This window comes from Hipposideros armiger, unplaced genomic scaffold (assembly GCF_001890085.2).
Source record: "Hipposideros armiger isolate ML-2016 unplaced genomic scaffold, ASM189008v1 scaffold_297, whole genome shotgun sequence".
In the NCBI taxonomy this organism is placed as follows: domain Eukaryota; kingdom Metazoa; phylum Chordata; class Mammalia; order Chiroptera; family Hipposideridae; genus Hipposideros; species Hipposideros armiger.
The window spans coordinates 1,113,746-1,130,670 of NW_017731647.1; the positions used below are offsets into that span (position 1 = coordinate 1,113,746).

The 16,925-nt window shown below is 38.2% G+C and overlaps 1 protein-coding gene across 5 annotated transcripts in view; it reads right to left on the reverse strand.

Moving 5' to 3' along the window:
• Window positions 1–3,227: 3,227 nt before the first annotated feature.
• PHTF1 (putative homeodomain transcription factor 1) overlaps window positions 3,228–16,925 on the reverse strand; it is a 53,973-nt gene continuing 40,275 nt past the window's right edge. For 4 of the 5 annotated variants that reach the window (XM_019659196.1, XM_019659197.1, XM_019659200.1 and 1 more), the window contains 8 exons: window positions 14,459–14,587; window positions 13,774–14,046; window positions 12,889–13,020; window positions 12,297–12,383; window positions 7,983–8,138; window positions 5,990–6,085; window positions 5,432–5,557; window positions 3,228–4,825 (listed from right to left, as the gene is read on the reverse strand). In XM_019659196.1, coding sequence (XP_019514741.1) covers window positions 4,805–4,825; window positions 5,432–5,557; window positions 5,990–6,085; window positions 7,983–8,138; window positions 12,297–12,383; window positions 12,889–13,020; window positions 13,774–14,046; window positions 14,459–14,587 — 1,020 coding nt within the window. In that variant the 3' untranslated portion in view covers window positions 3,228–4,804. The remainder of the gene's footprint in view (window positions 4,826–5,431; window positions 5,558–5,989; window positions 6,086–7,982; window positions 8,139–12,296; window positions 12,384–12,888; window positions 13,021–13,773; window positions 14,047–14,458; window positions 14,588–16,925) is intronic. The other variant, XM_019659198.1, reaches the window with a different exon arrangement.

Here is a 16,925-nt window from a genome sequence, read left to right on the forward strand (position 1 = left end):
GACAGCAACTTGTCTGTTCCCATCCCCCCAATTCCCCAATTAAAAAAAAACAAACTTCAAAAAAAAAAAAGTTAATGACGAAGACTTCTCAAGACAGTCAAGGAAAAAAAAGACTGTAACCTATAAAGGAAAGAAACCCCACTAGATTATCATCAGATTCTTCAGTAAAAACATTACAAGCCAGAACTATGTATAATGCCAAGTGGATTCTAGACTAGTCAGGGGAATCACTTAAATTATATAAATGTCTAACCACTATGCTGTACACCTGAAACTAATATAAAATAATACTGAATGTCAACTGTAACTGATAAATTTTAAAGGGGGTGGGGGGAGGGGAATAAGAGGTCCAAATTTCCAGGTATAGTCATGGTGATGTAACGTACAGCATAGGGAATATAGTCAATAATATTGTGATAGCACAGTATGGTGTCAGATAGTTGCTGGACTTATCATGGTGATCACTTCTTTAGGTATATAAATGTTGAATAACTGTGATATACACCTGAAACTAATATAATATTGTATGTTAGCTATATTTTAATAAAAATCTTTAAAAAAAACATTACAAGACAGGAAAGAGTGGAAGGAAATATTCAAAATACTGAGAGGAACCATCAGCCAAGGATAATATCCAGCAAAGTTGACATTTAGATATGAAGCCAAAATAAAGGTTTTCCCAGACAAAGAAAAGCTGAGAGAATTTACCACCACAAGAACTGCATTACAAGAAACATTGAAAGGAGCTCTTATAGAAGAAACAAAAAGACAAAAGTAGACAAAACTAAGTTAACTAACACACAAAAACAGAAAACTGCAAATATACTTCAGAATAGAATATTAAACAATATAAAATTAAAGGGGATTAAAGGGGCATTAAAATAACTATACTGTAATTTGGTAATGCATGAATGGTATCAAAATAGATAATTTGTGACAACAAAATCATAAAAGGGCAGGAGGAAAAAGGACTGAATGTGTACAAGTGAATAAAGATAATAAGCAATCTGAGGAAAAAGGCCCATTGGATCAACAAACTATACCCCATGGGCCAAATCTGACTGTGGCCAATTTTTTAAAATAAATTTTTATTGGAACCACACACAAAATGACACAGATGATAGCTATGTCCTTACTTACTATCTCTATAACAAATGTATTTATTATGTTAAACAAGGTAGGGAAAAGAAATAGAATGTTAAGGACAGACATGACAGATAAAAAAAAATTGAACTTCTATAAATGAAAACACACTAGGAAGGATTAACAGCAAATTAGTGCAGAAGAATAGTTGATAAACTTGAAGACACAGAATACAAACTATTCAAAATTAGAGACAGAAAAAGAATGAGAAAATGTATAGAACTTGAGTAATCTGTGGGAAAACTTCAAGCAGCCTAACATACCAGGGGTGCCAAAAAAATGTATAACATTTTAGGAGATGTTATCTATGTATTACCTTTCAAAGTTGAATTGAATTACGGTAGCAATGTATAGTACATCTTTTGCTCAAAAGATGGCATTAATCAAAATAATGCTAGCATCACCATGCGACAGGCAGAATAGTCAAAGGAAATGGCGGAAGCACATTTGTTGTTCGAGGAGCACAAGACCATTTTGAAGTGGTATTTGAAATTCGAGAAAGTTGTGGAAGTATAACGACAATGGAGGCGTGAGGATGCAACAGAATCTCCAAAATGCCTGAGAATTGCACGCATTCGTGATAAGTGTGAGACGCATGGTACTGTGTGTGATGTGCACAAGGGAAGATCTGGGAGGCCTCACACAGCAACAAGTCCTGCTTCTTCTGCGATGGTGTTGGAACAGTTTACACGCTCACCACAGAAGTCTACCAAACAATGTTCGCTGTAATCAGAAGTGTCTGGACACTGATGGGAACCACTTTGAGCACCTCATGTAATTGCAGAAGTCAAACGTGACTTGTATTCATCTTTTGTTATCAGTATATATTGACTATTACAATTTTAATACAGTTTTTTTTCCTTTCTTAAAACATATACTTTTTTGGCACCCTCTGTACATGTAAATTGGAGTTCCAGAGGAGGTGGGTGAAAGTAGGGCATAGAAAACTTATTTTAAGAAACAGCCAAAATGTTTGCAAATCATATGAAAACTATGAACCCACAGATCCAATAAGTGCAGCAAACCCCAAGCCCCTTAAAATGAAGAAAACACCAGTGTACATTATAAATTGTACAAATTCAATGACAAAAACCTTGAAAGCAGCCAATAAAAAATTAAAAAAAAAGACATATGTAAGAATGACAGCAGATGTCCTGTGAGAAACAATGCAATCCAGGAGGCAGTAGAGCAACATTATCTTTAAAAGTAGAATTTTATACCCAGCAAAAATATGTTTCAAATGTGAAAATTTAAAAATCTTTCTCAACAGGGTGGGCCTGTACACCTTGCTAAAAAGATTTTGGATTTTTATCTTCAAATTAATAGTAATCCATTAATGGATTCTAAATTATGAGACTTACTTTTCAGAAAAGACACATTAGCTTTGTGAGAACACATTGGGCTTGAGGGACAGGGGTGCCATGCATATGTAAGAGCAGAAACTTACTCAAAAAAACCCAAAGGATGTTGACTGAGACTAGGGTGGTGGAAGTGGGGATACAAAAGAGTGAACTGATTAGAAAAATATCAAGAAAATAATTATTCAAAGACTTGATGACTGGATGTAAGGTTTGAGGAATGAGGAGTCAAGAATGATTCCTAAGTTGTTGACATGAGCAACTATATTTACATATAATTTTACCCACCTGAAAAATAATTTAAACCAATTATACATCATCAAAATCATAATTCAACCCACAAGACTAAACTATTCAAAATACTGCATGTACATGAAAACTCACAGTGTAAAAATTGCAAATTAAAAATAGAACAGCATTTTTTGTAGGAGAAAAAAGGCATCAGTCTTTGTCTGAAATCTGCACTGAGCTCAATCTTGGATTTGAGACAACTGCTATTGTTCCTTATGGAAAACAGTAGAAGCATAATTCCTCTGAGCCATTTCTTCAGACACTGAAGTGCCTTTACAGAACAGTTCCTTCTAAAGGTCAATCACCATAATGGGGTTTTACCTTAGAAATATTGTAACTCACACGGCATATTTTTGGTAATCCACTTCTGGTGCAGCAACCTTGTTTCCTAATTTTCACAGTTAGGAATCTATCAGTGAAAGATTTTTAAAGTGCTTTAAATAGCAATAACAAATGTTTATTGCAGATTTACTAAGTGCTAAGTATCATACAAGATAACGTCATTTAACCTTAACAGCATTATTAGGTAGTTATTATCCCCATTTCACAGGTAAGAAAATTGAGATACAGACAGGTGAAATAACTTGCCCCAAATTATGAAGCTAGTGCATGGCAGAACCAAGGATATGAACGCATAAAGGTCTAACCTCAATCCTGATCTCGAGAAATTCATCTTTAAACCTCAAAAATCTTCCTGCATATTAAGATATGTGTGACCAATACACTGATTTTGCATGAGAATAAGCAGGCATACATAGGAAATATTGCAGGTTCGGTTCCAGACCACCACAATAAAACAATTATCACAATAAAACAAGTTGTAGTCTTTTTTGCTGGTGGAGGGTCTTGCCTTCAATTTGTAAACAAAAAAACCGCAACATCTTTGAAGCACAATAAAGCTAAGTGCAATAAAATGAGGTATGCCTGTACATATTTTACATATAATAACTAAGTTTCTAACTTACATTAAATTCACAAAATCTTACCATTAAGATGTTCAGGATTTCAACTTGCCTCAATAGATTCTTCAAAGAGGGTAACAGTAAGAATTATATGTAGACTATTAGCGTTTTCATTAATGTGTGTGTATGCCTATGTGTGTAATAGGAGATGCTGATAAAAGAATCTAAATCATCCAAGGCATAGTGTGGTGGAGATAGACCTGAAATTATACTAAGGTTGGGATACATTAAATTGCATAACAGGTAAACTATTAATGCTTCACTTAGTACTGTGATAGGAAACACAGCTCAGGTGATTTATATGGAAGCTACACTGTACAATGGACATGAATGGGTATGCATATACTTAAATTTCTCATACTGAATTACAATGCATATTTTATACATGACCCTTTCATTAACAACTATATGGTTACTAGGTTAACATCAAAATTATAAACTAATTAAAAATTTCTCCATTGTTTGTTAACAGACACAGTTTAAAAGGTTACTGTTACTCTTCAGCAACAACAAAAAAAGCCTAGAAACTGAAATTCTCCAATAAAGTTCTTTTATTTGGGTTCAACCTAAAATAGTTTAAATTTGACCTTTCGTTTGCTAGAGAAATGAAATCTCCAATTCTATAGACTGTAATACAAAAGCATTGAATTTGCATATTGCTAATAAAGCATATTTGCTTCATGCTTTGGGCATCGACACATTTACCCAAAAGACTATGTCCAATAAATGTAACTGTCACAGCACCGAAAATGTCCAGAATAAATTTCCTAACTTAGAAAGTTGTCCTTGTGTTACCAAAACACACAGTCTTTAGTCTCCTGACTATTCACATTGTTTGAAAACGACGAAAACACAGGTTTTCGGCACACGTGCCCAGGTGGAGAAGGATTGGTTCCTCTGAAAACACCATTCGTTAGATTAGGCTGAGCGGAGGCCACCTCTGTGTGTGAACAAGCAGGTAGGTATCTCACGGCTTCTCCAGTCATCTCTTTCCTTAATGGATAAGTATGGATGCCAGCGAGGGGAGCAAGTCCAGGCACATGGCTCAGCTTATGATTTAATTTTCCACAGCTAAGTTAAGAAAATCACCAAAATAAGTTAGTTTTAAGAGAAACAGGTGGGTTTATAGGTCCACTTACATGACTATGAACCAAGAGCCCTTTGCATAAGAAGAAAAAGTATCAACTCTGACAACAGCAACCACAGAACACTACAGAGGAAAAAAAAACATTAAACATTTCCAGGATCACAAAGGGCATATCGCAGTTCAACGGGTTTTGGTTTTCATTCCTTCTGCCTCTGTACATTTCCCTAGATAAAAGGAAAACTCTTACCCAGCCCATGCTAGTAACTTGATGTGAGATTCAAACTTGATTTTTTGCTCCATTTGAGAGAATAGTCTATTCTAATTGTGTAAAAATGAGAAAACCTAAGCTGAGAAGCCTGTGGACCACCAGTCAAAATGTCTATCTCTTCAAGAGTTATTTCCATGCCAGCCCCTCTGTCTCTGTCTCTCTGTCTCTGTCTCTGTCTCTCTCTGTCTCTGTCTCTCTCTCTCTCTCTCTCTCTCTCACACACACACACACACACACACACACAGTGAAGAACAAAGATCATCATTATATATAGTAATTTTTAAGACTAAGGCAGATGATTCAGAGTGGTAGTCACACTTACTCGTATATTAAATCCTAGAAGATCACTTATAACACCTGAGACGGCAGAAAGGATAACTACTCGTGTGATGTTGTAGATTAAAGGGTTCATTGTCAGCCCATAGAGTCGAAATGGTGTGTCCAGCTCCTACAGGAACATGAAAGAACCAAGATGAGATACATGGCGTCTCAACAGCTATCAGTGATTCTGGGCTGTTTTCTGTCTTGGGTGAGGGTGACTGCTTAAGGCTGTCTTTCCTCAATAGCTACCTTCAAAAACCTGTAATAAAGTTCACCTACTTTTCCAGTAGCTAAGTTTTTAAAGGTGAATTCAAGCAATATGCTTACTTGTGATTTTTTTTTTAAATGTAATTTAAGAAATAGGAGAGACATCAGCAATCACCAGAGCCTGGGTAACAAGGCAGGAAACTTTTTCTTATAGTCATAAAACCAAAACTATGAAGTTGGCATTTTGAATCTACACAGCTTGGCATCTATCTGTTACTAGGGTCTTCTCCAAGAAATAAAGCATGGACTTAATTTAAATGGTAGTAAACATGTATCAGAGGATGCTACTTACTTTCAACAATTTGGTGGAGAGTTTTAATACATTGTTTACTAGAGTAAGCTGTTCTTTCTTATTTGGCTTTTTTTCCATTTTAAGATATAAATTAATCTAAGGGAAGGAATAGAGATTAAGGTAAATGTCATAGAAAAAATATATATACTGCACTGAATCTGGCACATTTTAAGAATCATGTTTTCAAGTAAAATAAAATTTGAAATTCCAACAGCTATTTCTACAGAGCACATATGTCATGTACCCTCACCCCCATCCCTAATCAGTCAAATTTGGCAAAAAATTAAAAAAAAAAAAGAAGCTATTTAATGAAAGGAAAAATGAGGAAGCAATTTAAACATCAAAACAATGAAAAATGTAATATTCTAATATAACAATTAGACTATAAACTCCTTGAGATAAAAAATGATATCTTACTCATCCTGGTATATCCCAAATAATCTAACACCCTTATTAAACATTTTTGGAATGAAAGAAGACAGCTGCTTTTAACTTATTAATTCCTTATTTTATCCCTTATAGGAAAAATTCTCCACTATAATTCTAAAATAAAATGAAAAACTAATGACACCAAATGTTTTTATTTAAAAACTTATAAACATGAAATTAAAAAAAAGTTTTTAAACTTCAAACTACTCTGTATTTATAAGAAACATTTCTCGATATTAATAACTGTTCACATAGCAAAGACCAAGTATTTTCCAAACACTAAATGCATTCTATGGCTGATACAGAAGAAGAAATTCAAGAAGCTTATTCAACATACTTAAAAGACAATGCTTGATGTAAAATATGAGATTAAAAGTATGCTCTAGGACCGGCCGAGTGGCGCGATGGTTAAAAGCTGGCTTGGGACGCCAGAGGGCCCCGGTTCGGATCCCACATATGAGGGCCAGTGACACTGCCCTCTACAGCTAAGATGCTGAACAACAGCTCAACCTGGAGCTGGGCTGCCGTGAGTCGCCAGCGACAGCGTAGGCTGCAGCCCCTGTGGCAGTGGGTTGCCATGGGCTACCGTGTGTAGCCAGCAGCCAGCGTGAGTGGCCAGCAGCCGCAGTGAGTGGCCGTCCAGAAGCCGGTGACTGATCTGCCTCACCCGGGAAGAGTGCAATGATGGTGCCAACTTGGGCTAGTGAAGCAACGTCCTCCACAACTAGATTGAAGAACAAAAGGACAGCAACTTGTCTGTTCCCCTTCCCCCAATTCCCCACCACTGTTCCCATTCCCAATTCCCAAATAAAAAAAAACTTTAAAAAAAAAAAAAAGTATGCTTCATTCCAACCAACAAAAAAACACTTTAGGGGCAAGGCCAAGTGGTGCGTTGGTTAGGAGTTGGCTTGGGACACCAGCTCTGGGCAGCAGGGCCCTCATTCGGATCCCACATGAGGGCCAGTGACGCTGTGCCCTCTACAGCTAAGATGATGAACAACAGCTCGACCTGGAGCTGGGCTGCCTTGAGTCACCAGCAATGGCGTAGGCTGCAGTGGGGCTGCAGTGGGCTGCCCTAAAGCTACCGTGAGTGGCCGGCAACCAGCGTGAGCTGCCAAGAGCCGCTGTGAGCAGCCGTCCAATGGCTGGCTACCGATCTGCCTCACCCAGGAAGAGCACAATGATAATACCAACATGGGCCAGTGAAGCAACGTCCTCCACAACTAGACTGAAGAACCAAAGGACAGCAACTTGTCTGTTCCCCTTCCCCGATTCTCCCAATGCTGTTCCCCCACCCCCAATTCCCCAATTTAAAAAAAAACACCAAAAAAAAATTATAGTATACAAAGTATTTTCAATCTATTAGATCGTCTTACAATCCTGGGAGCAGATGGGGAAGATACTATCCACATTTTATAAGAAGGAAACAATCACATAGTGGCAGAGTGACCTGTAGGGTCACATGGCTAGAAAGTGACAGAGTCTCGACTCAACCCTGAATCTTCTCCATAAACATTATGCCATCTCTAACCACTGACCCAAACTGACAGGGACCAATCAATACCTGTTCAGTAAGTAATATTGAAACATTGCTGTATTTCTTATTCGTTTCAGACCCCAATGAGGCCAGGCGCAGCAAAAAAAGCAGTAAAGCTGTTTCCCAGATCAAAAACTCCCAATTATAAGCATCATTCAGAAAAGTTTTATGTCCTTGGAGAACCTATAAGAAGGATAAAAAAAAAAAAAAGTTTTTCATTTGTCTTAAAATTTATAATTCCTCCTTTATGCTAGCAATTTAAAAACATTTACAAGATACCAATATTTTAATACTCAAAGCAAAAGAGTTTTAACTCATAAAGTACTATCTATTTAATCAGTCTTTACGTATTTCTCTACATTTACAGGATTTTCTCCTTTGTATGAAAGACAGCAATGGTCTGGAAGTAACAAAAGAGGAAAACCTAATACAATAAGAAAATAAGACAAATGCATTTCCGGCCTTTTTAACCACCAGTGTGCCCACTCACAATTATATGGTGACCATTTTTCCAGGTACTAAATTTGCTTATGACTAGCAGTGCTCCCTAAAACACATGGCCCATCTCACTGGGCTGACTAGAAAATCCTGAGGCTCAGTTCTTTACCCCACTTTAGGATCTGAATAACAACAGTAGTAGTAGCTACCTGTCATTGAATACCTGTAAGGAGAAAGTTTTCTGGTAAAAGTTTTTGGAGTTTTCAAAATTTTTTTCTTGATTCAAAAGTGAAGAAATTTGTTCAAGCAAGCCCATGTAAAATGGAATTTATTGAAAAATATACAGAGAATTCTCCCAGAGACCAACTGCAGGCCTTTTGAAAAACAGGGAAGTCACCAAGCAGCGGCCCTCCCCATCGCTCTTCCCCAGGGCCAGTTGGGCTCCCATCTCCACTCCTCTCAGCTAACTCCACTGCCTTGCAAGACCCTTGTTTACTCTCCCTGCTAACTCGGACTTGTACTAGCCTTGGTTTATCACAGCATCCTGCCAGCCCCACTGACCCCTACTGACCTTTCTTCTCCAAAGTCCACCAGTGAAAGCTCGGGTTTTCACTTCTGATTTTCAAAAGAGGGTATATGTTTAGCTTATTCTGGGTCGTGTTCACCCTGCTGATTAGTTATAACGAGGGGGGAAAGTAACAGCTGGTAGCAACCTAGGCCCACCCACCTCCTTAGCAGGTGATGCAATTTGCTGTACAGCAACAGATAACATATACACAAACCAGAGCCAAACTGCTACAAAACCTAACACAAAGAAAAACTCTTTAAGCCAGCCAGAGAAAAAGGACGCTACTTTTAAAAGAAAAGCCATAAGAATAACAGCTGACTTCTCAAGATAAAATATGGAAATCAGAAGACAATAGAATCCTACAAGTGCTAAAATTAACTGGCAACCTAGAAATCTATACTCAGTGACAATATCCCTCAAACATGAAAATGATAAAAGACATTTTCAAACAAAAACTGAGAGAATTCGTCACTAGCAGATTCTTCAAGCAGGAGGAAAATAATCCAGAGAACAACAGAAATGTAGAAACTAATGGAAAGAATAAATATGTAGGTAATATAAATGAATAATTGACTACACAAAATGATAATTACATCTTGTGGGTTTAAAATACATGTAAAATTTAAATGAAAGGCACCAATAATACAAAAAGTGAATGGGTAAATGAGCTAAAGTGCTCTAAGGTCCTAGCGTTATCGAGGAAGAGGTAAATTAATAATTTTATTAGACTATAATAAGCTCAGAATGTTATGTTGTAATCTCTGAGGTGACTAGTAGCAAAAGAACATATAACGAGTTAATAGGATTAAATAGGCTATTAAAGAATGCTTGATGGACAAAAGATGGCAAGAAAGGAGAGAAACCGGAAAATTAACAGACCAAATAGAAACCAAACAGTATTTGTAGTTATAATAATTACATTAAGTTTAAATGGGCCAGATACTCCAAAACACTCAGGCTGTTAGGTTGGATTAAGAAATAAGAAATTAGGCCAGCTGAGTGGCTCAGTTCGTTAAGAATTGGCTTAAGAGTGCGAGCTCTGAGCAACAGGGCCACTGGTTCGAATCCCACATGGGCCAGTGATGCTGCGCCTGAGCTGAGCTGTCGCTGAGCTGCCAACAGGTGGCAGGATGGCTCAGCTGGTGTAACAACAAGATTGCCTGTTTGATGGTGGACTATGCCCACCCGCAACTAAAGACTGAACTTGGCACCATGAGCTGAGCTGCCGCCTGGATGGCTCAGTGGATAGAGCATGCTCTCTTAACAACAAGGCTGCTGGTTCGACTCCTGCATGGGATGGTGGCTATGCCCACCCGCAACTAAGATTGAACACAGCACCTTGAGCTTAGAGGACACAAGCTGCTGATGGGCAGCCAGATGGCGACTGGCGCCCTCCACAACGAAAATTGAAGAACAACTTGGCTGGTCCCCTTCCCCAATTCCCCAACAATGTTCCCCTCCCCTAACTCCCCAATAAAATTTAAAAAAAAAAGAAATAAATAAAGGATATGCTGATTACAGGAGACACAACTAAAATATGAAGTCAAAATAAATGAAATAGGGTAGACAAAGTTATAACATGCAAAAACTAGGGGAAAGACAGCTGGTATAGTCAAATTGATATCAAATAGAACAGAAGTTAAGAAACAGTAGAAATAGAGACATTTCATAAGGTCCATGAAAGATAAAGACCTAACGCTATTCCAGATTAAAGGAGACAAAAGGATATAACAATTAAACGCAATATGTGATCCTGGATTGGATCCTGGATTGAGAAAAGAAGCAACTATAAAAAACATAAAAGTCAATCCACCAAGAAGATGGATAACAATTCTAAATCTGTAGGTACCCAGTTCCATAGTTTCAAAACATATACAGCAAAAATGGACAGAAATAGGGCCGTCCGAGTGGCGCAGTTAGTAAAGAGCTCGCTCAAGAGTGTGAGCTCTGAACAACAGCAGTTCTATTCCCGGCCTGAGCTGAGTTGCCGATGAACTGCCAACAGGTGGTAGGATGGCTCAGCTAAAAAAAATTCAGAAATAAAAGGAGGAAAAGATAAATTCACGGTCACAGTAGACTTGAACATGTAGACTTGAACACAGTAGACCTCTATCAATGGCTGACAGAATAAGCAGACCAAAAAAAAGTGAGTAAGGATATATGAGATTTCACCACTAATAAACTTGGACTAATTTTTATATAGAGAACACTGTTCCCTAAACGACAGAATATAAATTCTTTCAAAGTGCTGGTGGGAGATTTAATAAAACTAGGTAATAAAGCAAGCCTCTACATATTCAAAGGACTGAAAACATTCAGAGTATGTTCTCTGAACACAGAAGAATTCAATTTAAACTCAATAAATGGGAAAATGTAAAGTAAGCCTGTAACTTCTTGTAATGGAGAAAGCACAGAAGTGCCAAAAAATGAACAGAATACATACAGGGACCTGTCCAAAAGGACACAGGAAGGGACTTCAAGGGTCTCCTACTGTCCAAATCTGGAACAATTTAGGCATCAGAACAAATATAGTAATAGGTTATAGTTCACTAGACAAAAAAAAGAATACAAGAAGAGTCCATAGTGAAATGAATGAATGAATGAATGAATGAATGGGAAAGAAAGGAAAGGTCTACCTTAGAGAACTAATAAATGTAGAAGGAATGATGGAGTCAATCACTAACTTGCCATCACTGTGGTATGACAGCCTTATTATCCGTCAAAGATTAGCAACTAAAATTAAATTAGCATGACCTCAGAGTCTTCAAAATCACTTTCATCCTCATTTCAAAAGTTAGGAAAATTAACAAGTATTCAAAATGGCAAAAGAAACTGAGACACATTAAAAATATATACTTAAGGGCCGGCCGAGTGGTGCGTTGGTTAAGAGCTGGCTTGGGACGCCAGAGGGCCCCGGTTCGGATCCCACATATGAGGGCCAGTGACACTGCACTCCACAGCTAAGATGCTGAACAACAGCTCAACCTGGAGCTGGGCTGCCGTGAGTCGCATGGGACGGCGTAGGCTGCAGCCCCTGCCGCAGTGGGTTGCCATGGGCTACCGTGTGTAGCCAGCAGCCAGCGTGAGTGGCCAGCAGCTGCAGTGAGCAGCCGTCCAGAAGCCGGCGACTGATCTGCCTCGCCAACTTGGGCCAGTGAAGCAACGTCCTCCACAACTAGACTGAAGAACAAAACGACAGCAACTTGTCTGTTCCCCTTCCCCCAATTCCCCAGCGCTGTTCCCATCCCCTACCCCAATAAAAATCTTCAAAAATATATATATATATATATGTATACTTAACATGAAGTGGTCTAAAACAGGTATGGAACGTTTACCTGGGCACAACAAATGAAAGCAATCGAGAGTGTCAGTAAGAAGACTGAAGACACCACCACATCTACGGAACGCTGTGGACCTCGCCTCTGTGGGGAGACACACATGGTTCACGTGGTAGATTATTGTTAGAGACAGACAGCAGCCCTCACATCATTAACACTGAACATTACTATGCTAATGTGAACATAAACTCTAATAAGAAGTTTCTGACACAGAACTTTAACATATTTTGGACATCTTCAACTTTAATTAAGCACTGAAACCATGCTGTTCCAAATTAAGGGCGTGATTGATTCACTGGCTTATTTTCAGCTGGCATATTTCCCCAAAACTCAGATAAAGATGCAATATTCAATTTATCACTCTGCCCTAAAAATTTTAATTTTTCTTTTCCCTTTCTAAGCTCTTATTTACTGACCTCCACCAGCTTTTCAGGTGTTATCACTTCCAAAAAGTCTACCAGCCACTGATATAATCTGTCCAGTGCCTAGAACTACACTGCCTATTGAGTACCAGCTGCCAGAACTTTCAACGAGCATGTTTTCTGCATATTCTTGCAAATTCTTTTATTGTTAATCAAGTAAAACTCACCTTTAGAAAGGAACGCAGTGATAACCATATCTTAATGTTCTCCACCTTTTTAAGTCTGAAATGAGGTATTTCATATTTCCTAGCTTTCCTGGCAGAAGTAATATGGCTGAAGAGTTTTGCAAATAAAAATCTCTAGAGGAGGTTAAAAAAAAAATGACAAAGTGAAATGTACGTGTCTCTGTATATTTATATAATTGTAAACAATATGCCCAGCATATAAAAATTGTTAAAAGGATGAAAGTTTAATCCGTGGTCACTAAGGCAGTGAAAAACTTTGTTAACAGCTCATTACCCTGTTGCTTGCAAAGCACACGATACAGTAATATACTTCTTCACAACATGGCTTCCTCTTGACATTTTCAACGAATATTCTTTGCAGAACTTTGTGAATCCCCGACTTCACCAACAAATGTTTATACAGAAGTCTGGCTTACTCCCAAATTCCATTTCCATTCAAAATATGTTTTTTAAATACATATCAATATATTAAGTCCTCAATCCCTAACTCTTAACAAATTTCAATCATTTTCATTCTCACTGGGCCTTTTTTCACAGAAACATTTTCACTCTGAGAATTACTACACAGGCTATGAATAAAAACCAGCAAAGGCACACTAAGGCGTAGGTGCTAAGTCAGCTAGGAGCACTCGCTGGCTGAGCCACTGACGCCTACACCCGGGCGCAGAAAAATCCCAGATTATAGCAGGTCATCTGTGAACTATCAGTATCACAAGTGTTAAACCCACAAACACCGAAAGCCTACTGGCACATCTTCATTCCCACATTAACTTTGGGAGAAAGAAGAAGTCAAGGGGACAAAAACAACTCAATGGAATGTCATAGAGAAAAGCAGAGGTAAGAAATTTTACGAAAGTTTCTACCAACCTGTTTATATGTTCTCTCTGCCACACACATCATAAAGAAAAAAATCCACGTAAGACACAATCGCTCAAAAAAATTAATTATAGACAAAATAATAATAGGTTTAACAGGCGGTGCCCCACAGAAGAGAGTCAAGATCTCCTCAGCTGAAATGGACTTGAGCTGGTCAAGGCTCCTCTCACGGAAAAGGCGGTGTATAAAAGGGAAAAATGCTAATCCGACGGTGACAACATTTCCCAGCATCTGATAACCTACTCCTTGCTGATACGCGTTCACCTGGGGATTAATTCAAAATGTCCATCATTACTGCATAGTTGGATGAAGTTATGATGCAGTACTTACCAAATACTATTGGATTGTTCAAAATTAAATCTGCTTTAAATCTAAAAGAAATGCAAACAAAAATAATGTACAGACTTATGACTTTTAGATCTTATTAAAAATTAGCCTTACATGAGATAAGGAATATTTGTAGAGTCTACCTGAACCATTGATCATGCTCGTTGAGACCCCTGTAACAAATTCAAAAAATACTGCCACGTAAAGATTCTAACTACGAAATTAAAAATATATGTATTTGTGTTTCAAAAGCAGAGTCAGTGTTTTGATCAATATATAAATTCTATGAAGTAGCTGCTGATCACTAAATAGATTTTTCTGGAAAATCTGGAAAGTTCTGAAATCTTACCCTGCTCATAATGATGCCACTTATTTCCAACACAGACATGTCCATCTTTTTACACTCAGTTCCTTCCCAGATTATCGCACTAACTCGATCAGAGGCAGGACTTGAGTTCTGAAGCCAGAATAAATGATTCTGAGAAGAAAAATAGAAAACAATTTTTAGCCATTCCTTCTTTCTTTCCTCCATTAGATATTTTCCCCTTTGTCTATCTCCCTGGCTACTTTCACCAATGGTCAGCCTCAAAATTCTACTTTCTCCCTTCACAAAGCTTATCACTGCAGTTCCCACCTCTATGATGCTGATTTCTGGTCCTGTTTTCTTTACGAAGCCATTTCCTTACCCGGAGAGAGACCATGTGTCTTCTACAATGATGGGAAGTAGGATTTCATGATCTCCAAGTTTGCTTTCCTCTCTAAACTTGTGGAGGTGAGGATAAGCTTGGTGTACTCATGGGATTTATGGAGGAAAGTGCCTCTAGACCAACACAGCTATACTGGGGTAGCAGGAAGTCAGGTGTGAGAGGTGCTAATAGGCCTTAGTTATGACATGAATACCTGAGGATTTAGGCCTGTCTCTAATCTTATCAAGACACAGCAAAGCATAGAAAGCTCAAGAGAAGGTCACAATGAAAAGAGCCCCATTAGTCTGCCATATCATGTCTTCAAGTATCAGACAAATTAGCATCTAATTATATGATGTTTTTTGAGTGTTCTCTACTTATTTCCCACATAATCATCTTATCCCAAACTAAAAGATAAGTTTCTAATAAAGAAGCATGATTTATTCACTTCCTACCACAATGCTCGGCATGGTGCCGATGGGCATGTATTGAGTTGCTCATTGACTTGGCTTAAAAAAAAAAAGTGCATTAAGCACCGACTATGTAACATGCACTATGGATACAATGGTGAACAACGTAAACGTGGTCCTTTACAGCAGGAGCTTACAGACTCATGAAAGACACAGGATTAAATGAAGTTACTACACAGCTCAACAAGGGGAGCAGAGAGCGCTCATTTAGGAGTACATAGCAAAAGCTTCCTAGGGAAGTATCACTCGAGCCAAGACCTAAAAACTCAAGAGCAGTGAGCCAAAGGAATAGGTACTGGAGAAAAGTGATAAATCTGGAGAAAAGCCAGTATGTGTGGAGGCACATGGAAGATGACACGTTTCAGAAACTGGAAGTTCATTTGAGTTAAAGTACACCACTGGAGGAGCGGGGGAGGAATGGTCACAGATGAGACTGTATCAGAAAAATAAACAAACAGAAGCAAATAATCCAGAAGGGGAAGAAAAGCAATTAAAGGATTTCAAGGGGAGTGGTATCAGATTTGTAGTTATTTTAGAAATGTCATGCTGGCTGCAGTGTGGAAAATGAAACCAAGGGGCGCAAGCTTAGAGAAGCTACTGTAATGACCCAGGTGAGCTGACCGTGGTGTGCACAAGCAGGGCAGACATGAGAAGGCAGGTGAGTCACCGAGGAAGTGATGAACAATCAGAAACATGGTGAACACAGTGAAGTTGTGAATGACCCCAGGGTTTCTGCCTTGAGTGGTTAGTGGTGGCATTCAGAAATGCAGCGACCAAAAGAGGAACAGCTTAGGTGGGGGGGCTGGGAAATGACGAGTTTCCTGTGACATGGTGAGTTATCTTACCTACTGATTCTTATATATGCCTTAATATTATAATGTCAATCCCAAAAGTGCAAAGGAGACCAGGGGCATCGTGATGCTCGTGGGCACGTGACCACGGAGGGCTAATGTAATTTAGATGAATCTTCAGACTGAATGTAAAGAAGATTTATATTCAAACTCTGATAACAAAATTAGAGAAAGGAGCTTAAAACTTTACTGAGAAAATGTATATGTTGCTTCTAGTTAGTTTTTAAAAATTGTATACATCTAATGAAGCAGGATTTCTTTTTTTTTTCCCATAAAAATGTGTCACCTAAATCAATGGTATCTTAGAATCAAGAAAACTCAATAATTAAACAAATGCATGTCCATCTTCTACTATTTGTAAGTCACTGTGGAAATAATTAGCCTAAAAAACAAAAAACTAAGAAGCATGACCCTGTCAATAAACATCTGAAGGGCTGATACGAGAACCATTTCTTAATCGTTCAATCCATCCAGCAGTGGAACAAGCTGTCTCATGAAATAACCATCATTCCGGCTCCAGAAGTATTTAAGCAGAGGCTTGATGTATCCCCTGATGGGGCTATTAGTAGTAATGCTAACATTTATTGGGTGCTTACTCCTCGCCAGGCATTGTGCTAAGCACTTTATATTATCTTCCTTAGATATGTCACAATATTCCTAAGAAGTAGAGACTATTATTATTATACCACGTGATGGGTGGTAAACAAATTTCAACAGGTGTAGAATGAATTCCTACATTGGGTAGAAGGTTGAAACACCTCCTAAGGAATATCCATTTCCAGGCTATCTGATTTTATGATATTAATATA